Source organism: Suricata suricatta, chromosome 10 (genome assembly GCF_006229205.1).
Source record: "Suricata suricatta isolate VVHF042 chromosome 10, meerkat_22Aug2017_6uvM2_HiC, whole genome shotgun sequence".
NCBI classification, from domain to species: domain Eukaryota; kingdom Metazoa; phylum Chordata; class Mammalia; order Carnivora; family Herpestidae; genus Suricata; species Suricata suricatta.
Genome location: NC_043709.1, coordinates 85,786,820 through 85,810,844, shown reverse-complemented (window position 1 = coordinate 85,810,844; position 24,025 = coordinate 85,786,820). Strand labels below are relative to the sequence as shown.

Here is a 24,025-nt window from a genome sequence, read left to right as displayed (position 1 = left end):
TGTACAACTGTAACTTAAGGAAGCTGAAAACAATTTAGATCATATTCATGTTTGGATTTGCAGTATTTCTTACTGCCTGAAGTCCTTAAGCAGCTAACATCCCAGCACAAGTGTCATCACTGATGGGACATAATGCATATTTCATTTGTATAAAGGTTGGTAAGAGACTGACACCCATGGATTCTTACAAGCGATTTTAGAGAAACTATTTTGTGTTTTTTGCCTTTGAGCATTTCAAGCTTACAAAACAGGAATATTGTAATTACTAGTGGGTAAGTGTTCTTGTTGAAAGTCTAAGAATTTTTGAGTTGGTCTGTCTTAGTAGGATTTCGATTCCCTGGAAATTCAGCTGAGTTGTCTAATCTTTCAGCTAAGTTTTACTTTCTCATTAAAGATCAGCTTACCAAGGTGCAAAAATGTGACTTGTTCTTTTATTTTAGAATGACAAAGGGATCTCATTTCTCTTCCCATGTATTCTCATAAGGAACCTTGTTTAGTTTGATGTAGGAGAAGATGGTGGCCTGAAAGTGGACGATCACATGCACACGTCTGTCTCTGATATCTATGCGGCAGGTGATGTCTGCACTGCATCCTGGGAGCCCAGCCCAGTCTGGCAGCAGGTAAGCCGGCACCCGTGATCACGTCTTCTTGTCACACAGCCCATCTGATGGTAAAGGAGTGGCTGCCAGCAAATCTAAATATCTGGTTTTCATACCTTAAGTAAGAAGCTATCATAGAGTTTTTGTGACAGTTAAAAATCTTCCCTTTTGATAAGTTATATAGTGATGGAACAGACTGGGATATCTTGTAACTTAAAAAGAATTATGAGCTGTTACTTTGGTTTTCATTTTCAGATACTTATCAGCACTGTGCAGTGTCCAGTCAGGTAGTCACTAACTATATATCTCTTTAGCACTTAAATTAAAATAGCTGCATGTATCTAGTGTCTGCCTGACTGGACAGCACAGTTTTAGATTAATCATTTCTGAGGTATAAACCATTTAGGCAAATGATGACCCTATTCTGTCCCCGTGGAATTATGACTGAAAAAATTCCTATAGTAAACAGCCTTCCTCAGCTGAACACCTCCATCCAACCGGATCTAGACTTCCTCCTGCCCCCATAGTGTTGCCTCCCTCCTAGTGGTGGAGCAGAAATCCTTGAGGAAGATACTCAGACCGCGGTCCTAGGTGAGGTTGTCTCAGGCAGAGCAGAGACACAGTAGATGTTACAGATAAAAGAACCAGCTCCACAGATAAGGATATTACTCCTTCAGGTCAACCATAGAGTGTGCAGTAGCACAAGAGCTAGATGTATTTATGAGGCAGAGTCATTACTTTGTGTGTTTCTGCCTACAACAGAGCTAACAATCCTATAAGAGTCTTTTCAGCCTGGGGGCGCTTGGTGGTTCAGTGTCTGACTTTAGCTCAGGTCCTGGTTTGTGAGTTTGAGCCCTACATCAGGCTCTGGGCTGACAGCTCAGAGCCTGCTATGTATTCTGCTCCCCCTCTCAAAAAGTAAATATTAGTACTCTTTAGAAACAGGCTGATAACTTTTTTAAGTGCTAGCTTGTTTTCAGTTTTATCTGTGACATCTCTATGATAATCTCTGGTATAGGCCATCCAAAAATAGTATCTCTTGAGTGAAACTAATAGACCCTGTCTCTTAATTTGCAGAAGCAGTAATAAGGACACTAATTAATTTGTTTTACATAGTCCAAGACACAAACTGAAGGGACCTTGAAGCTGATATACATTAAGTAATGTTCCAGCAGTATAATACTGCAGGCCACTTCTATTAGCCATTTTCTAGTATTGTGCTCAATTTACGCTGTTCACTTACCACAGACTGCCTATCACTTCCTCATGCCTACCTCCTTTATGTTTCTAGAGGAGACAGATTTTTAAAAATTCAATCAGAAATGATTGTGGCATTAGTTTTGCATGCAAAAGGACATTACTGATTGCTTAGTGTATTTAAATCTCTTAATAGCCATTAAATAGGTGGTATACATTTATGTTTCAGGTGAAGAAACTGAGGCTCACTTAAGTAACAATAAATACGTAGAAGAGTTGGTATTTAAATCTCTTGACTCCCAAGGCGTGTTCTGTCCGGGATCACTTAAAATGAATTCCCAGCCTCAGCTGCTGAAATAATCAGATTTCATGAAACTGTGAGGACACTAATATATCCATCTGCCTGACCACTGAGGTTTTATTGCAGAAGAGGCCTTAACTATGTAGCACCAAAATCTAAGAATTAGGAAAAGGAATGCATTTTTCAGTGATAATGTCTCATCTCTATTTATGATGATGATAAACTTACTCTCCAAGAGGAGACCAGTTCATTAGTATTTTTGCCTGGAGTACCCTGAGATGTTTTTCTTATTTGTTACAGTTTATTGAAACATACAGAACTGATAGCATTCTTTAATTTTAGGGCAGTAATTTGGATAGAATTCTCAAATAGCAAAATCACTTTTGGTTAGTGTGGGCTGGTGATTGCTTCCATGGCAAAGACAATCCAACTAGTCCTCTGCTAGCCCCATCTACCCAGTCTCAAGGACTGTCAATATTGAACACCTATAAGGAGTTTTCTAAGATTAAGGTGCTAGCATTTTTTAAGTAAGGACAATAGATCTCATAACATTTTTTATTTCAGATGAGGCTCTGGACCCAGGCTAGACAGATGGGATGGTACGCAGCCAAGTGCATGGCTGCAGCTACTTTGGGACATTCTATTGACATGGACTTCAGCTTTGAACTCTTTGCTCATATAACAAAATTCTTTAACTATAAGGTAAGATAGGCAAATTAGTGCCTATTTCTGTTTGTTAGTCTTGAACTATGTAACTTTGAGTAAGCAAATATGTAGTTTTAGTCATTTTACAAAAAAAGACCTCATTTCTTGCAAATCAGTATTACTACTGGTCTTAATCACCACCTATCTTCCTACTATACTATTTTATAGTTAAGGGTAGGGGAGGGCATCTGTTCTAGAGTTACTCCCTGTTGGTGCATTTCTGCATTTCATTTGGGATCCATTCGTGCCTAATTAGTAGCTGTTGTACTCAAGAACGAACCAGGTATTTTGCCAGACTTATTATTTTACTTTGAGGCAAGTTTTTTCTCCACCATTTAATGATAACTAAGAACACACATAAGATTTAAGGAGACTAAATCGTGACTCTAAGCTAATGTAATTAGTCCGGATCCTACGTATTTGAATTAACAAAGATATTTTGAATGTTCATATGGATCGTGTGCTAGTGTCATCCATACAATAAGTGCAGTGCCATCTGACACTCCTCAATTTCTGTGAATAGATTTTTCTGCTGGCCATTCTAACATAACGGTGTAACTACACTTTTTGTACTTTATCCCTACATTTAGGTTGTACTGCTGGGAAAATACAATGCACAGGGCTTAGGTTCAGATCATGAATTAATGCTGAGATGCACCAAAGGACAAGAATATGTCAAAGTCGTCATGCAGAATGGGCGCATGATGGGAGCGGTCTTAATTGGTGAAACTGACTTAGAAGAAACATTTGAAAACTTAATTTTAAATCAAATGGATCTTTCATCATATGGAGAAGATCTGCTGGATCCAAATATTGATTTAGAAGATTATTTTGACTAAAAAAAGCCTTTCAAGATCTACATACTGTTCCAAATAAGGGAAAGTCACAATAAGGTATAAGGCTGCCACTGAAATCATTATTGCATCTATTAAATCAGTGTAAAGTTTTCCACCATAAAACCTATTACTTAATGTAAATGTAAATTTCTGATTTAGCTTTGCTAGGTTGTGATCTACTTAGTCAACAACTTGGTCTGGTATGCTAGAATCATTCTGATTGAAATATTAGTGAGGGTTGTGGTTTCAAGAGGTGTTTTGTTATCCACCAGGGCAGACCCAGCATAGGGTGCACTGCAATCCCCCAGCCGTGCCAGACAGCAAAAGTCCCCAGATATGTACAGTCTGCACAGGACGACCACACAAGGACGATTCCTTCAAGTTTAGGAGTAGCTGCTGCTCTTCTGCCTAATTCATAGAAACAAATACAAAGCGAAGCAGAGGAATGTGCTCTAAATGAAAAAACAAATGATAAACCTCAGAAAAAGCAGTTACTGAAATGGAGATAAGCAATATGAAGAATTTAAAATAATAGATCATAAAGATGTTCACTGGACTACAGAAAAGAGTAGATAACAAAGTTCCCGTGGAGTTCTTCTAACAAAGAACTGGAAACTGTAAAACAATCAGGCAGAAGAATACAACACGTACAACATAGGGGATATCGTCAGTGGTACTTTAACAGTGTTGCATGGGCACAGATGGTAACTACATTTGTGATGGGCACAGATTAACATAGAGTTGCTGAACCATAGTGTTGTATATCTAAACAAATGTAATCTTGTGTCAACTATACTCAAAAAAAAAAAGTGGGAAAAAAAGAGGGCAACTGAGTGACTCAATAGGTTAAGTGTCTCGATTTTGCCTCAGGTCATCAGGTCAGTGTCTCACAGTTCATGAGTTTGAGCCCACATTGGGCTCCTCTCTCCCTGCCTCACTCTCTGCCCCTTCCCTACATGTTCTCTCCCTCCCTCCCTCTCTGTCAAATAAGTATTTTAAGGAAAAGAAAAGAAATGAGGGATGCCTGGGTGGCTCAGTTGGTTAAGGGTCCAACTTCAGCTCAGGTCATGATTTCATGGTTCGTGAGTTCAAGCCCCATGTATGCCTCTGTGCTGACAGTTCAGAGCCTGGAGCCTGTTTCAGATTCTCTGTCTCCCTCCCTCTCTCTGCACCTCCCCTTCTCACATCTGTCTCTCTCTCTCTCAAAAATAAACATTAAAATTTTTTTTTAATTTTAAAAAATAAAAGCCAAACATAACACTACAGAAAACCAGCAATCACAAAGAAAGCAAGGAACAGAGAACTACAGAAACACCCAGGAAACAATCAACAGAATGGCATGGCAGAAAGTATAGAACTATTAATAACTTTTGAGTGGAACAGTTGGACCATTTACATTTAAAAGACATAGGGTGATGGAATGGTTTAAAAAATCAAGACTTGTCTATATGTTGCCTAAGAGACTGACTTCGGGCCTAAAGACACATACAGTCTGAAAGTTAAAGGGATGGAAAAACTTATCAAGCAAAATGAAAGCAAAGAGAAAAGCCAGAGTAGCAGTACATATATTAAACAAAATAAACTTTAAAACAGACTAACAACAAAGAAGGACATTACATAATAATAAAGGTACCAATCCTATCTATGCACCCAACATAGGAGCATCTAAATACATAAGGCAAACATAACCAAAGGGAAAACTTAATGGTAATGTAGTAATGGTAAGTGGAAAGTTAAAGTTCCCTACATCAATGGATAGATCATAAAGCCAGAAAGTCAACAAGGACACTGGCTTTGGGCAAAACATTAGACTAGATGGACACAACAGATACAGAACATTCCATCCAAAAGAGCAGAATACACATTCTTTCAAGTGCACATGGAGCATTTTCTAGGACAGATAGCATTAGGGGACAAAATAAATTTAAGAAGACTTTTCTGACCACAACAGTATGAAACTGGAAATCAATCTAAAGAAAAAAATATATATATATAAACGTGGAGGGTAAACAACATGCTACTATACAACCAATGGGTTCACAAAGAAAAGAAATTTAAAAATACATGGAGCCAAAGGAAAATGAAGACACAATGGTTCAAAATCTTTGGGGCACAGCAAAAGCTGTTCTAAGAAATTTATAGCATTAGAAACATACTCAAAACAACAAGAAATTTAACCTTATGCCCAAAGGAACTGGAAAAAGAACAAAACCCAAGGAAAGTTGAAGGAAGGATGTAATGAAGATCAAAGTAGAAGTAAATTAAATAAGAGACTTAAAAAATAACAAGGAAACCAAGAACTGGTATTTTGAAAACATAAATGAAATTGCTAAACCTTTACCCAGACTCAGCAAGAAAAAGTAAGAGAGGACCCAAATAAAATCAGAAATGAAAGAGTAGTAAAAACTGACACCACAGAAATACAAAAGATTGTGAACATAATGAAAAATTATATGCCAACAACTGGAGAACTTAGAAAAAATACATAAATTTCTAGAAACCTATAATTTTCCAAAACTGAGTCAGGGAAAATGGAAGACTGAACAGACCAATTACTAGTAACAATACAGAAGTGATAATCCAAAAACTACCAATAAAGGTCCAAGACCAGATGGATTCATGGATAAATTCTACCTACCACTTAAAAAAAACTTAATGCCATATCCCCTCAAACCATACCAAAAAAAAAAAAGAGAGAGAGAGAGAAAGGAAACCTTTTAAATACATTCCATGAGGCCAGACTTAACCTGATACTAAAACCAAAGACAACAGACAAAAAGAACACCATAGGCCAATATCCCCAATGCACATAGGTGCAAAAATCCCCAGATCAATGGAACAGAATAGAGAACCCAGAAATAAATCTGCCCTTATATGGTCAATTAATCTATGACATAGAATGCAAGAATATACAAGACAGAAAAAGACAGTCTCTTCAATATATAGTGTTGGGAAAACTGGACAGCTACATGCAAAGACTGAAACTGAACCACTTTCTTACACCATGCACAGAACCAAACAAAATGGAATAAAGACCTAAATGTGAGACCTGAAATCATAAAATGCCAGGAGGGAACATTAGGTAATAATTTCTTTGACATTAGTCATATAAAATTTTTCTGAATGTGTTTCCTAACACAAGAGAAACAAAAGCAAAAATAAATTATTGGTCCACACCAAAACTTTTCTACAATGAAGAGAATCATCAACAAAACTAAAAGATAACCTACTGAATGGGAGAAGATATTTCCAAATGACATATCCAATAAAGGGTTAGTATGCAAAATATGTAAAGAACTTACAAACTCAACACCAAAAAAGCCAAATAATCCAATAAAAAAATGGGCAGAAGACCTGAATAGACCTTTTTCCAAAGAAGACCTACAAATAGCCACATAAAAAGATGCTCACCATCACTAATCATCAGGGAAATGCAAACCAAAACCAAAATGTGGGATCACTTCACACCTTGCCCGAATGGTTAAAATCAGAAATGAAAGAAACAAGTGTTGGCGAGGATGAGGAGAAAAGGGAATCCTTGTGCACTGTCAATGGCAATGCAAATTGGTGCAGTCAATGTGGAAAACAGTAAGGAAGTTCCTTAAAAAATTAAAAATAGAATTACCATATGATCCAGTAATTCTACCAAATATTTACCCAAAGAAAATGAGAACACTAATTTGGAAATACCAATGCACCCCTATTTTTACAGACAAGATGTGGAAGCAACTCAAGTGTCCATTGACAGATGAATGGATAAAGAAGAGATGGTATCTATACACAATGGAATATTAGCTATAAAAAAGAAAGAGATCATGCTATTTGCAACATGAATGGACCTAGACAGTATTATGCAAACTAAGTCAAAGACAAATGCCATAGGATTTCACTTATATGTAAAATAAAATCTAAGAAACAAAGGAATAAACAAAACCCAGAAACTGACACATAAATACAGAACACAAACTGATGTTTGCTAGAGGGGAGATAGGGTAAACCGAGAAGGAGAGTGGGAGATACAGACTTAACAGTAATGGAATGAATATGTAATGGAGATGAAAGGTACAGCACAGAGAATATAGTCAGTGGTATTGTAATTGCACTATATGGGGACAGAGGGTAGCCACAATTTTAGTGGGCACAGAATAATGTATGGACTTAAAAGACCAGAAAATAACATTATATGTCAACGTACTTCAGTTAGAAAAAAAGTGAATTCAACAAATGCCTTTATACCAATTATCACATATTTTCTTGCATGCTTCTGAATTCTATACTTCATCAAAATGTTGAACTATCAATACACAGTAACACTGCAAACACACTTAGAGATAAAAATCACTAAATGACTTAATAGGTTTTAAGAGTGCCTATTTCAAAACAGCTATATATCTTACTATAGTTTCCTATTGCTATCGTAACATCACCATAAACTTAGTGGCCTAAAACAACACAGATTTATTATCTTACATTTCTATGGGTTAGAAGTCTGACATGGGTCTCCCTGGATTAAAATCAAGGCATCAGAAGGGATGGATTTCTTTTGGAAGCTCTAGGAAAGAATTTGTTCCCTTGTCCTTTCCAGTTTCTGGAGACTGCCTTAAATTCCTTGGTTAATGCCCCTTTTTGCTCCATCTTCAAAGCCAGCCATTTTGATCTTTCCTGCTTCCTTCCATATTTAAGGACCCTTGTGATTATACAAGACCCACCCAAACAACCCAGGGTTATATCCCTATTTTAAGGTTGACTGTCAACCTTGATTCCATTTGCAATCTTAATTCCCTTTTGCCATGGAAGGTAACTTACAGTTTCTAGGAATTTGGATGTGGACATCTTTGGGGGACTGGTCTTCTGCTCACCACAGATATTTTTTTTCTGTATGTACCCTAAACGTTGATTGTGAAGTTGTCAGAGATTCACTTTGAGATTCAATGTACTGCAACTATTAAATAATTTTCCTGAATAGCAAAGCAGTTTCTTGTATTTTACAGTATCAGTTCCACTCTAAATCACAAAGTGTACTTCTTGGGAGTCTACTGGATAGCTAATGAAATTTTCATTTTCCTACTGTGCCATAGTAAAGAAATGACATTTTTGTCCAGTTACTGCTTAACGGTTCAAAATTTTTGAGTATAAAGATGACTAATACTAAGAAGCCATCGGGGAACTATATGGTCTCATTAAAACCACCCTAAATTGACTTAATTTCTTGAGGAGAAACTTCACTCTGTTCTTAATTATTTCATCAACCCATCAGCTGGTGAGATGATACATTACTAAGCTCGATTCTCAAAATGCCTATTGTATATATCTTTTCAAAATTATAAAATATGTAGCTGCATGCCAGTGCCAGAGAGAAAAGGCTTACATTCATTGTCAATTTATATCAAAACTTTCAATAAAGGGGGGGTGGTGGATGAAACAGGATTAAGGGGTACAATCTTCTAGTATAAAACAAAGACGACAGGGTGATGTAACGCACAGCAGAGGGAATATAGTCTATAATATTGTACCAACTCTGTAGGGTAACAGAGGGTAACGACTTATTGTGGTGACCATTTTGTAATGTTATGAGAATACTGAATCACTATGTTGTAAACCTGACATTAATACAATATTGTACTTCACTTATTCTTCCACCAAAAAAATTAGCATCTCAGTAAACTTGTTTTACAAAAAATGTATATTTTTTTGTAGGATTTGTCATGTAGAGAGACAGAATATTTCCTTGAATTAAGGTAGATCCTGAGGGTTCATATACTGGTTCCCACCCTTCAGACACTTGTTTTTACAGATTTATACTGGATACTCCACCAGTGTATTTACTTACTGAGCAAGTACTCAAAGTTATTTCATAGACTTTCATATTGTGCATGTTTAAATACAAATAAGTTTTAAAAAGTTATGAAAAGGTATGTGGCTTACTTGCTTGTGTTTTGACAGTATGACACCATCTCATAAAGCTTCTGTTGTCCCACATTTTCCATCACCACCATTGAATTTATTCTGAATATATCTCCAAAGCCATAATACAGAATACAGTCCATTTCATGTCATCTCGGCCTGTCGTGTGAGAAATCTTGAGATTGCATAACTACTTGAAAAATTCAAAATATGCAAAAATATATAAAATCAGGTGGCAATGCTTTATAGTCTAAATATAACACATCTAGAAAGTTCAGAGATGTGCAAGTTAATTTTTCTTTTTTTTTTAATTTAATGTTTTATTTAATTTTGATACAGAGAGAGACAGAGCATGAGGGGGCGGGGGCAGAGAGAGGAGGAGACACAGAACCAGAAGCAGACTCCAGGCTCTGAGCTAGCTGTCAGCACAGAGCCTGACGCGGGGCTCAAACCCACGAATGTGAGATCTGACCTGAGCCAAAGTGGGAGGCTTAACCAACTGAGCCACCTAGGCGCCCCGCAAGTCAATTTCTAACAGCTTCCCTCAAATTATAAAAAGAATGTAGAAACTTACTCCACTCTATAAGTTAAAAAATATATACATAAATAATCCAGTTATTTAAGTTATAGATTAGAAACTACTAATTAAATTCAGATGGACATCAAATTATTTTAGCAAACATAGGAAACAATTCATAACACTCCAATATAAGTAAAACAAGCACATAAGTAAAAAAGTCCAAAAATGTCTTCATTGTCCTAAAAATACTAGCTGATATTAAAAATACAGAATTATTAAATATCATTTATGGTGTGCTGTCTGGAAAAACCTTGTTAAAAGTTACTTCTGTATAGGAGTTATACATACTTGCATATCCTTGGTAATAATTATCAATAGATTTACTCACTGATGAATAACAAACCTCCCATCTCCTTTACCAGTTCCCATATCAAATGCAACCGTGGTCACTACTATCTAATCTGTTTTTATAATTTATGTTAATTAAATCAAGTTAAAATGTTTTAAAATGTTAATTAGGCTTCTATTGAAGCTATATACTTAACCTGAATTTCATTAGCTGACCATCAGTCTTGTCTTCTGGTTCCATAGTGGCATGACCTGCTTGAATTCCCAGTTTCTGTAAACTAACTGTAACTTGCTCAGAATCTGTCTGAGAAAAGCAATATATGATTCCTGTAGCAAATATGACCAATTGTTGGATACACTATATTCTGAAAAGATCATTTTTAACACATACATTCAAGATACTGATTAATACAATGCATCCTGAACACATAATGACTTTCTGATATAATTCAAGTCCTGATCAAGCAGCTTGCTCTAAAGCAGAAATAAGCTGTGGGCCACCAGTTTTGGTTTCCATTACCTTTTTTTTCTCCCAAATACGATGTGAATAGTTTCATATGCAAAAGAGTTTGGGGACCACTGCACTGAACAAAGTTGAACAGGTTTCTGTCTCTTTGCGGGGCTGGCTAGAACTGCTAATGTGCTGATGACCCTGTGAAGCTCCAGGGAGATGAACAGCTGTAGTCTTTCACCAATTAGACTCTGGAGCTCCTGTTACTCAGGTCCCCATTAATTCCTGAAAATCTGTCAAACAACCTTGAAATGCTACCTTTCCACAAACTTTGTGCTTCAGTAATGCTCATCTGTGCATTAATCCAGGAAACATAAACAAATACTCTCAGCCCCTTCTGTAATTACCTCATTAATGGGTATTATTTATTCTTCAATGTGTTCCTTGCTATCAAGAACTATTTTTTACATACTTGCAGAAAATCACTGCTTAACCTATCTTACACATAGTGGATACTTACCAAATATGTGCTGTTTATAATTAGCATTATGTCATTCTATTTAACGCAATTAGGTGCAAATAAAAAAATAATAAATCAAAAAAAAATAACAAATCAGTTTTAAGACTCTTATGATCTGTCCCATTGGCAAATGACACACCCAATTTCTAAGATCACAAAGCAAATTAATTTTATAACATTTTCAAGTATCTGCTGCCATGCACTAATATTTTTGGTTGCTTATTGTTCGTCAGTATATCAGTATATTATTTTTTGAAAGTTCTCTCATAGTCTTCAAAGTTGGTTTTTTATATTGCCTGATTGCCCTTTGTATCTCTCAATAAAGAATGTACAATATCCCTAATAATATCTGCCAAATCTAAGAAAAAGCTAACATATTACAAAGTAAATTAATGAGTACCATCCATGTAGCTGTTTACCTAAACTTTCAGGGTGGCGATCTTTAATGGGCATAGTGCTTTTTCTTTTACTCTTTCAATCACCTCCTCTGACCCTGCCACCTCGCAGACTTTCCTGATCCTTAGTTTTGAATTTACCAGAGTCAAGGAGGCACAGAAGCAGTGAACAGCTTGTAAAGATGGAGACCTTCTACCACCACTATCATGCAAACATGGCAAATTCAGACCAGAAAACTTTTGGTGAGGCCACTGGTTTTTATAGAACCTATTTCCATGGGGCGCCTGGGTGGCTCAGTCGGTTAAGCCTCCGGCTTCGGCCTAGGTCAGATCTCATGTTCGTGGGTTCGAGCCCCGCATCAGGCTCTGTGCTGACAGCTAGCTCAGAGCCTGGAGCCTGCTTCTGGTTCTGTGTCTCCTCCTCTCTCTGCCCCTCCCCCTCTCATGCTCTGTCTATCAAAAATAAATAAAACATTAAAAAAAAAAAGAACCTATTTCCAGGAAATCATTCTTCTCGTATTTGTCATCAACATTTAAATCACTAGATTAGTGGTCCTTATGTACCTGAACTATCTAGAGAAAGTAGAAAAGAACTGTGGTAGAAACTGCTAACTGCAAAGCTAGAGGATGACTATGCAAAGAGGAGAAGGTTCCTGCTGGAAAAATCATGAAGGTTTCATGGAGGTAACATTTGAGTTGGGTCTTGAAGACAAGCAGAAGTGCACTAGGAAGGGTAGAAAACAACACCAGGCAGACAAAACAGCACTTACACTGCAAATACACCGGCATGAAATTACTCGCCACATTCAGGTAACAGCAAACAGTCAGTAGGATCAACTCACAGAGTGTCGAGCTGGATGCATTACTGTCAACTCCAGTAAGCTAGGAACCATGTTCCCTGTATGGATCCACGCTAGAACTGGCTCCAAAAAGGAATATGTAGAAGGTGTGAGAGGCAAACGTGAACCAGCTGTCACTACTCTAAAGAGCTTTCCAGGCAGACAGAATGAGGCACACATGCAGAGATGCCCAGCCAGTGCTAGCTTGTCCTAGTTTTCTTCCACTCCTCCTGCAGCTCTTCTTCCCGACTAGATGTCTGGCAGCAGGCCCACAGAGCTGACAGCTACTCAGCTTACCAGAGACCTCGCACAAGCTTCCCCTCTGTGGTTCCCTCTGGCCCTGGCCATGCCAGAGCCCAAGCAGGTAAAATACCAGGCAATCCATGAGAAATAGAACAGAAGTGGCAATAGGAAAGTCTGGAAGAAGGAAGCAGTGTCAGGTAGGGCCTGGAGCTATGGACAGATATAAGGAGGGATTAAAGACCCTCAGGGAGGTCACAGGAGTGTGAAAGGTTCAGAAAGAAATGAGGTTAAAATCATAAACAGAACTTTATAAATTTCAGACTGTCTTGCACAGAACAAGTCTGAGTGATCTATGGCCATGTAGGATTAGGCTGGAGAAGCAAAGAAATAGGTTACTCAAATATCCCACAGAACTGTAACCCCGAGGTGTTAGTTGGGTGTAGATCTAGAAGTGGATGCCAAAGACCCTGAATGACAACTAAGGACAACCTTGAAGGAGATGCTAATTACTCAACGGACGTGAGGGAGAACGTGGATGTCAGTAAATCTTTATGGCTCAAGGTGGGAAAGACTAACGTTTGTTAAGAAACATGCATTTCACGGGATAAAGACAATCAGACTAAGCACTACCATGGGGGGGAGCGGGGAGGGGAATAAAGAGATTAAGGATTCTGCCTCTTGGTTCCCCTTATGTTAAGGCAAGACAAAATGAGTGATAACTGGCTGAGAAAATAATTTTAATGAAAGTAGTGATTTCCATCATATAAGAAAAACAGTTTTCGACACTATCATACATACCAGGTCTGAAATCATGCCCCCAGTGGCTACAGCAGTGAACCTCATCCACAGCAATTCAGGTAAATCTCCTTGCTTCATAGGCTTTCTCTAGTTTTGACATGAACATTTTGCTTTTTGCAGTTTTCTCTGGAATCACATAAATTAGCTTTAGCTTGGAGTTTCTATTTGCCATTTCAGCATGAACTCACTTCACATGCTCCTGTTGAAAGGAGAAACAGACACAGTGGCAGAATTACGTTAGCTAGCCTACTGCCTCAGTGAGCATTGGTCCCCTAGTCCACACCATCCCAGGCCATCCTACCAAGGCAGCCCCAAAGCAATGCACACTGCAACACCCTGGTCAGGGCTCACTACACCTACAGCCAACCTGCCGAAGTGACACAGGCACAAAGCACCCTGGAACAATTCAGATCTGTACCATGTGGACTCCAGATGACATGCTAGGACACCACGGTGCACAGCACTTCAGGACCTCCTGGCTTATGCTCCCTTCTGCTCTAGTCACTCTGTAAGCACACCACTTACCCAGAGCACCACAGGGTGCCTTGCACCCACCTTGGTTACAGCCACCCTGCCCAGGAAGCACCTACTTGGGAGTGCCCTGGGAGCCCCTGCCCCTGTCCCGCCTCTGGTCCAGCAGTCCCACAGGACACAACATGTGCAGAGTGTCCCAGCACACCCTGGTTCATGTCCACTTCAGCTCCAGCCACCGCACGTAGGTGCCCCCTATGCTGAACACCCTGGGGCACCCTGGCTTGCACCCAGGTCAGTGTCAGCTCTCCTGCCAGGGAACCATCTGTACAGAGAGGCCTGGGGCAGCCCCAGCGAATGCCCATTTCCGCTCTGGCCATCCCACCAAGGCAGCACCAGCACAGAGTGCTCAGAACCCCTGGCCCACGCCAGGCAAAACTCCAAGTCAATGAAAACCACCAGGCACACGCAGTCCCCACAGGGGACAACCATACACATACACATACACAGGACCATTCTTTCAAGTTAGAAGAAGTAGCTGCTCAGTCTAATTCACAGAAACAAACACAGAAAGTCAAAAAACATGAGGACACAGAGGCATATTCTCCATACAGAGGAAGACAAAACCTCAGAAAAAGGACTACATGAAATGGATATAGCAAATCTACCTGATGAGGAATTCAAAGTAATGGTCATAAAGATGCTCACCGGAGTGGAAAGTAGAATGGATGAACTCAGTAAGAACGTCAACAAACAGATACAAAATATAAAAGAGAGAACCAATGGGAGCCGAAGAATATAACTGAAATAAATACAATAGATCATAGGAAGCAGAAAAATGGTTCGGCAATCTGGAAGACAGGGTAATGCAGAACATCCAAGCTGAAGAGTAAAAGGAAAAATAAATATTTTATTTATTTAAAAATATTTTTTAATGTTTTTGTTTTGTTTTTTGAGAGAGAGTACAGATTAGGGAGGAGCAGAGACAGAGGGAGCCTGATGCGGGGCTAGAACCTATGAACCACGAGATCATGACCTGAGCCGAAGTTGGACACTTCACCAACTGAGCCACCCACGTGCCCCGTAAAATAGATATTTTAAAGAAGAGAATAGGGTTGCCTGGTGGTTCAGTTGATTAAGCATCTGACTCCTAATTTTGGCTTAGGTCATGATCTCACGATTCGTGGTTCAAGCCCCATGTGAAGCTCTGCACTGACAGCACAGGGCCAGCTTGGGATTCTCTGTTTCTCTTTGTCTCAGTTTCTCTCTGTCTGTCTCTCTCTCTCTGAAATAAATAAACACCTAAAAAAGACGACAGATTCAGAGTCCTCTGTAATAACATTAAGTGTAATAACATTTGCATTTATAGGAGTGCAAGAAACAGAAGAGAGGAAGGGCAAAAACTCATATGAAGAAAAAATAGCTAAAAACTTCTATAATATAGGAAAGAAAATCGACATCCAAGGTTCAGTAAGCCCAGACAACCCTTAACAAAATGAACCCACGGAGTTCCACATAAAAACACACAATGGAAATGGCAAAGATTAAAGAGAGTTTTAAAAAGGAGCAAGAGAGAAATAAAAAGTTATATACAGGGAAAACCACATCAGGCTATCAGCTTATTTTTCAGTAGAATCTTTTTAAGCAACATGGGAATGGCATGATATATTCAAAGTGGTGAAAGGAAAAAAGCCTGGAACCAAGAATACTCTAACCAGCAAGGTTATCATTCAAAATTGAAGAAGGAATAAAGAGATCCCTAACAAATAAAAGTAAAGGAGTTCATCACCACTAAACTTGCCTTACATAAAAATGTTAACTAGAATTCTTTAAGTGGAAAAGAAAAGGCCATAATTAGAAATAAAAAAAATTATGATAAAAAATTCCATTAGTAAAATCAAACATAACAGTAAGATAATCACTTATTCAGCTAGTATGCTTAAAAGATAAGAGAAGTAAAATCTACTTTATCTAAAATAAATTACTTAAGAGAACTCACAAAATAAAGAGATATAAAATATAACAATTTATACACCAAAATTGAGAAGTATAGTAAAATTGAAATTCTCTTAGGACATGTTCAAGCTTGGGGTGCCTGAGTGACTCAGTCAGTTAAGTGTCCAACTTCAACTCAGGTCATGATCTCACAGTTTGTGAGTTCGAGCCCCGCATTAGGCTCCATGCTGACAGCTTGGAGCCTGGAGCCTGCTTCAGATTCTGTATCTCCCTCTCTCTCTACCCCGCCCCAACTTGTGCTCTCTTGTCTGCACATGCGCTCTCTCTCTGTCTCAAAAATAAATCAACATTAAAAAAAAAGAATGTGTTCAAACTTGAGTAACCATCAGCCTAATTTAGATTGGTATACACATGTTATATGTGAACCTCAGGGTATACACAAGCCAAAACCTTAATAGATACATAAATAATAAATAGAAACCCAAGTATAACACTAAAGAAAGTCTTCAGTAACTGAGAGAGCAAGAGAATAAAAACAAAAAGCTACAATAACCAGAAAACAAGTAACAGCATGGCAGTAAGTATACACCTATTAATAATTACTTTAAATGTAAACAGCCTAAATATGCTCCAATTAAAAGCCTAGGCTGACTGAAGGATGAAAAATAAAACAAGAGCCATCTATATGCTGTCTACGAGAGACTCACTTCAGACCTAAAGACACAGACTGAAAATTTAGAAATGCAACAAAATATTCCATGCAAATGGAGACAAATTGAGATACCAATGATTATATCAGACAAAACAGACTTTAAAAACAAACAATATTATAACAAAGAAAGGAATTACATGATAATAAAGAGAGCAATCCAACAAGAGTACCAGCAACTGTAATTCACTATGCACCCAAAACTGGAGCACCTAAATACTTAAAGCAAATATTAAGAGACATAAAGAGAAAAACTGATAGTAATGCAATAATAGTAAGTGGGGACTTCAACACCCCACTTACATCAACACACAGATCAAGACAAAAAATCAGAGTGACAAGATGGTGGAGAAGTAGGGAGCTCTATAATCTCCACCCGCCTGCAACTATCAAACTGAGAAGAATTAAAAGCCACAATACCCTGATCTCCAAGAATGTAGGTGCTCGCACAGACTCCTTATTGATAACAACCTCATTGATGCCTGAGTGAGTGTGAACTGGGACCCTAGGCTCTGAGGGGAGGGAGCGTTGTCCCAAAGCAGAGCTGGGAGAGAAAGCACCCAGAAAGTTGGCTCCTGGCCTGCAGAGGGCTGTGTGTCCAGAGGCAGCTCAACCCTGGAGGGCCACATGCGGAAGCTGTGCAGGGTGGGGGAGAGCTGAGGGGAAGAGAAGGAGAGACTGAAAACGCTTATGGAGTGACCTCTGGAGGGGGAGACCTCCGCCTGGCACAGAGAGACATACCATCTTACATTTTTCCTCTGGGCGTGGGGAGAGAAATTCATCCCCCTCAGCGGGCTTGTTCTCCCTTGGGTTTAGTGGCTTGGCGACTCCAGGCAGAGCTAGGGATAAACTGGCTCCCCATCTCCCCTACTCAATCCTGGCTAGAAAGACACCTGCCTGCAGGAGATCTTTTTAACTGTGGCAGCAGCATTAAAGTGCATGGACTAGGATTTAGAAATCTGGCGGAGCTTAGAAACCCAAAGCAACTTGGCCCACCCCTGGCACAGGGAGATAGGACTCATGAGAGTGGCTTGCAAAGTGTGGTCTGAGGAGGCTTTGAGGAGCTGCCATTCTTCTCCCTGCAACCACTAAGGCGGAGCCTCAGAAAGCAGCCCCTAAGACCCGACCTACCTACATCATACCACACCCATTCGCGACAGAGAGCTGCCTTTTTTTTTAATTTTTTAAAATTATTTTTATTTTTATTTTTATTTTTTTATTTTTTCCCTGTTTTCTCTTTTCCTTTTTCCTTCTTTTCTCCCTTTCCCTCCTAGAGTCTGGAAAAGACCAACACTTACACACTGCTATGATCAGATCAAGTCATACCATCCAGGTATTTTTTCCCTTATCTCATTCTTATCTCTCCCTCCACAGGTTTTATGCTCTCAGACTGTCCTTTTTCTTAGGCTGTTTCTGTCCACCCCCTACCTGCCTCCTTTTTTTCCATACCAGTCTTCTCTTTTCTGTTCTGTTTTTCTTTCCCCTTTTGGTTTGCTTGTTTATTTGATCTGTTTGTGCATTTGCATGCTTTTGCTCCCTGTGCATTTGTCTGTCTGTCTTCCTTTCCAGGGCTACCTCAAGAAACAAGCACAGTGCAGAACAGCTTTCAAAACTGACAAGAGACACAAAGCTAGCAAAGTGAGAGCGCGGAAAAGGCAGAGGAGAGGGACAGAATCCCAAGCAGGCTCCACACTACCAGCACAGAGCCTGATGCAGGGACTAAACTTATGAACCATGAGATCATAACCTAAGCCGCAATAAATAGTTGGACACTTAACTCTGAGCCACCCAGGCACCCCAAAACAAATATTTTTATAATTTACTTTTATTTTTATTAGGACTTTCCTCTTAGAGCAGTTTACGGTTCACAGCAAAACTGAAGGTACAGAGAAAAACAATTTTTTTTTCAAAGAGCATCCAGTTAGAACCAAACATAACACACTATTAAATGTAATTGTTTCCACTAACCTGAAATGGATACCATTCTAAAATTGAATTGGAGATCCAAACTTCTTTCTAAAAGTGAAAGAAAAATCATAGCAGTATTTTTTAAACCATAGTTTAAAATATTTTTTAAACCTAACCAATGACAATTTTTCACTATTAAGCATGAAAAATGTTACAAACTATGTATGTATTGTAGTGACTTTTAAAATACGGACTACATGGTTATTCCCACACTAATTTCTACTGAAAATTCTCTAGATTTCAGAGCAGTGTTCAAACTCACATAAACAAGAATAACATCAATGACGCTTAAACACCACATACAAAGTGATTACCAAAAAAGAACAAAGCTTTGAGGGTAAACAGTTTTAGCACTAAATTACTGTATGATCTTAGCAAAGTTAAACAACCTGTTCCTCTTTACCTCTTATCTATAAAATTGGGATGGTAAAACCTATCTTACAAAAATAGATTCAAATGTCCCAGATTAGGCAAAATCCATCCAATAATACTCAAGTTAATCATTCAAGGTTTCATTGAATACTTGCTTAAAGAGTTACAATTTAGGTTCGATCTTAAAAGAGGAACTTGTATTCTATGTAGGGATTACATTTCAGAAGAAAACATGAAAAGGTCAGAAGTGGGAGAAACATGTGTGTTGTTAAGGAACTCTAAATACTTATGAATGACTAAGTAGAACAAATAGAGGAGGCTTGAGGGAAGGAATTTCTCACTATATAAACTGCTTTCTAACAATATACCTCTGAGCTTCCTTCCATGTTTTGTTTTTTTGGGTGGGTTTTGTTTTTTTTTTTTTTTTGGTTTGAATGTTCTTGGTTTACAAAATATCTTTTTGATGTGTGCACAATAAACTTTTACTAATTACCACTTCAATGATTCATTAGTTTTACCTGTTATTTTTAAACTTTTGACAGTCTGTGGTGTAAAAATGGGATCCAAAGAAGATACCCCTCACCTCCTTTTCCTCAATGAAGACCCATATGGTGATGAAACCCAGAGTCCACAGAGTTCACTGCTTTCTCATTGACCCTGGAGTTTGCAGGTAAATCTCTCTTTAAGTCTGAGCTCCCGTCTCTCCAGTTTGAGTTGACTTTAGTCTGCATGCCTGTATTTTGTTTGTTGAAGCTTCTAGGTAAATCATCCTATTCTACTCCAAAGGGAGGAGGGCAGGAATACACAAGGTTCCCGGTGTTTCAGAACAGCTTTCAGAAAATAGTGCTCCTCATAGGAACTCTTAGGGAATCTAAAGGAAAAGATATGTTCTACCTGGCTGTTCTATGGATCAGGATTTTGTGCACTTTTGGAAAATGTGTGAACTTATACAATTGTAGTGTTCACTGTAGGGTAACTTTAACTTAGAAAAGTGGATTTTAAGCTGTGCCTTTGACAAGAGAGGATTTCAAACCTCAGAGATACTAGAATGCATTCTTTGATAAGCAGAAGCTTCTAAAAGATCCTTACAGCATGCAAACAAACAAAACAAAACAAAACAAAAAAACACTTTGCTTTGCTATCTGAGCAGGTAACCTCAACTTAGTCCATCTCCCAGAAACACAATTTGGATCTAACTGTTCTTTTATAAACTAATGAGTTTTGATTATGGCTATCAGCTCATGCCTAATTTTTTTTTAAAGAAAAGTTATAAGATCTGTTTGCCTCTGTCTGTATGTTTGTCTATTGATGCATGTTATAGATGTGTGATATTTTTCTAACTCCAGATGATATTGCCAAAACTAATGTGTAAGGAGCTCTATTTAACTGGCTTAAAGAAAAAATAAGTGCTTATAAATGAAGTACTCCTGAAACCCTCAGAAATATAAAAACTAACCCAAATGTTTTCAAATTCACATGATCTCATATAACATTTGATTAAAAAAAAAACCTAGTTTGAGTTTGTTGGCTTAATAAAAGCAAGCATGTCTTCAAAATTTGTCAACAAGAAAAAATAACTTAAGATGATGGTTAGCTGCTTAATGTTTAATCCAAATTTAACTGTTAAAAGCAAATTACTTAAATAAATGAATATAACAGAATTATTGCTGATCAGGAATCCTAAATTCTCTCTTGTCCGGCAAGAGACTGAACACAGAAATGAAAACAACAGAGGCTAATGTCTTGGAGGAGACAGGAGCACCAGAGATTTTGTCTCCATATTTGAGCTCTCAAGATTTTACATACGTGGTGAAAACAATCAGACAGTAGTCATTAACTTGTGCCTGTAAGAAACAAAGGGTCTGGGGGGCCTCTAGCTAACCTTGGGTGCTTTCACCCTGTGGCGGCTATCCATCTTACACCTTTAAACACCATTTACTTAAGTGTAAGGAATTCCAGAACCTATTTCCCAAACAGAAAAGTATAGACCAAGTTAAACTAAATAATCAATATTCACTGACTACTTAAATTATTTCCAAATGAGATAATATCATGAATCATTAAAACACTAAACGTAAGTTTATCTACTTTAGGTTTTCTTTCCTTTCTGTAGAGTATTGTAGTATTGATAATATTTTATTTAAGGAACCTAACTTCATTTAAACTTCTACCAAAAGAAAACTATACATCGCTACCAGAAATGGGGGGGGAAAAAACCTGTCATATGCTACAAGTAGAAAGTAACCACACCTATTATTGTAATAAACATAAACCAATGATATTTTTTGTCTACTGGGAGCTTGGAGATTGCTCTTTTTGTTAAAATGAGGAATCAGGAGATGTAAGACAATTACTAAAGACATACAATATCAACTAATAATTTTTCCCTGAAGCTAATAAGAACTAAAGAAAGTTAAAAAGGAAGTATTTGTAATTATGCCACTTAACATACTTTTTATCACATCTGGGTGCCAACTAAAATTGACTTCAGCAAATCCGTGTTTTGGAAATGCCATTTAAACCCATTCACTCTCTGAACAGGGTCCTGTCATGGCAGTCCCTCAGTACTACCACACGGCCACAAATCGACCTCAGAGTGAATGGTTTTTATTAAGAACTCCCTTGCACTACTATGCAAGGCTCTTATTTATGTTTAATTTCTAGTTCCATTTGTATCCTCTGCTACAAGGTAATCTAAATCCAGTTCTACATCTTCTAGGAAAACTCTTCCAATAAATTCAAGCTATGGCAACTATGATTTTATTTATGACAAATGACTATATTCTTTCTATTGGCACCTGCCAACACTGTTTTACCCTATCGTCACTTGCTGAGACAGTCTCAGGAAAGTCCTTCAGGCTTTAGTAGCCTAGGATTCCTTAGAACAACCCCAACTTTTGGCTTTTTAATTTTTACAGACAGACCATAGATACTTGGGTCTATTAATAACTATGTCCTTTAGCACATTAAAACTGTACTATTAAAAATGTTCTAGAATGAGGGGGAAAAAAAGATGAGACAAAACTGGAAAAGAAATCTGGAGAAAATAATTTTCTGTATGGTCTAGCTATGAGTGAAATGGATTTAAGTTTTTTTTTAAGTTCAAATATCAAAAGTATGCTGATACAAAATAAGAATTTGGTTTTCTATTAAAAGGACAAAGTTTTGTTTTGAGTACAAATAAAACTTTTTCTGTACCTTCAAGGTAACCTATTTATGAAACAAAGATCTGGGTCTTAAAAAATAATTTTGTGTAATTCTTTATCACATCTTGGATTACTTAGAAAAACTGAGTCTTCTCTATTAAAAGAGTCCAATTTTTTTATAACTGTAGATTTTTATATTTGCCTTTTGTCATTCTGATTGAATGGGTAACTAACTGACCTATGATCCTGTTTGACCAAATGTTTTAAATCTTTTGACATTTTAAACAAACTTCCCCAAATCATCTTCTAAATAAAGTAAAAAGAGGGATGAATGTTAATTTATGTAGACCTATTTGATATATTAAATTGCATGGGAAACACTGTCTAAAAAAATGTTTAACTTAGATCATAATTTATATAGGATATATTAAATAATTTAAAATTTTTTCAAATTCCTAAAAATCTGACATATCCTGGTATAATGTTATCTAGTCATAATTCCAGCTTTTATCTTAAAATATTACGGATCACAAAAGTACCCAATTTATTTCTCAATTGCATTTGTGTGCACGTGTGCAAGTGCATGTATGTGTAAGAACTCTCACCAGATCTTTAACCGTGGCTGCTATTAAATCTTGTTTCACCCACTGGCAGTTACTGTTGTACTCTGACTTCTCACAAAAGTGTTCCTATAAAAGTGCCTCATTTGCAAGGAAATTCATGGAAAAGACTGACAAGTCCAGATTTCTTATAACTTTAAGATTTTAACACTTAACTGGGTAAGAATTTCAAACTGATACATAAAGCTGCTGACCTAAGCTGGAGCAAAACAAGAATTACAAGAGACTGAACTGATAAAAACAATTATAATTTTTTTAGGACTTCATTGAAAACACTGCTGGTTCTTTAATGTTTGGTTTTACAGATTTAAAGGATCCCATTTTTTCCTCTCTTCTGAGCTATCTATAGCTTACAGCACTGTAGTAAAATATAATTTTCTAAACAAAGGTTGAAACGTGTATTTTTCTCCCTACTTGATCCCTCTAGAATTCAGAAATTCATATTGAGTATCTTTATTTTTCAAGACAATTCATGTATTTACATAAGCCCCATCTCTTCTCAGTGTATTAGGACACATTAGAAACGTACTAACCTTGGCTACTTAACCTAAAAAGACTTGAAAAGTTCAATCTAAGATTCCTTACGAAAAGTTCCATCAGAGCAGATTTAAAAGAGTCTCTATGGTAAATCACTATTCTGGCTGCACTTATGTAAACAGGGCAAATTTTTGAAAACTAGACTTAATCTGCAAACAAGCTAGTCTTACTGTGGTTATCTTTGATAGAAATAAGAAAAATTTTAATGAGAAAAATGATGTTTCAGTAATACACCTTTGTGGATATCCGATTCAAATGCAGTTAACTGTCCTTGAGGTTCACAAAATGAACTGGATCCTGAATTCTTCTAGTTTCCTCCAATATGTGGCTAGAACTCTCCAAAACTAACATTTCCAATTTCCTCCCACTCTTCTGACCTGGAATCAGTATGACAATAAAGTTGCCCTTTTCCCAAAGCCATGCAAGCTAAAGCTGGACAACTGAATATAAACTTCAGAGAAACCACCAAAACAGCTCATGCGAGGCCAGTCCTTGTGTCAGTTGCTCTGTGGCCAGCCGCCAACATCGCCAGAGACATTCAAACTGCAAACCAGGAAAATCTGTTAGATTGCCACTCTTGCCCTCACTCC

The 24,025-nt window shown here is 37.7% G+C and overlaps 1 protein-coding gene across 4 annotated transcripts in view; it reads left to right on the top strand.

Moving 5' to 3' along the window:
- The window catches only part of PYROXD1 (pyridine nucleotide-disulphide oxidoreductase domain 1), a 42,866-nt gene extending 22,230 nt beyond the window's left edge, over nucleotides 1-20,636 (top strand). For 3 of the 4 annotated variants that reach the window (XM_029953142.1, XM_029953141.1, XM_029953140.1), the window contains 3 exons: nucleotides 498-620; nucleotides 2,662-2,799; nucleotides 3,393-4,475. In XM_029953142.1, the coding sequence (XP_029809002.1) occupies nucleotides 498-620; nucleotides 2,662-2,799; nucleotides 3,393-3,641 (510 nt within the window). In that variant the 3' untranslated portion in view covers nucleotides 3,642-4,475. Of the gene's footprint in view, nucleotides 1-497; nucleotides 621-2,661; nucleotides 2,800-3,392; nucleotides 4,476-19,674 lie in introns of those variants that run through there. The other variant, XR_003914004.1, reaches the window with a different exon arrangement.
- The last annotated feature ends 3,389 nt before the right edge of the window (nucleotides 20,637-24,025 follow it).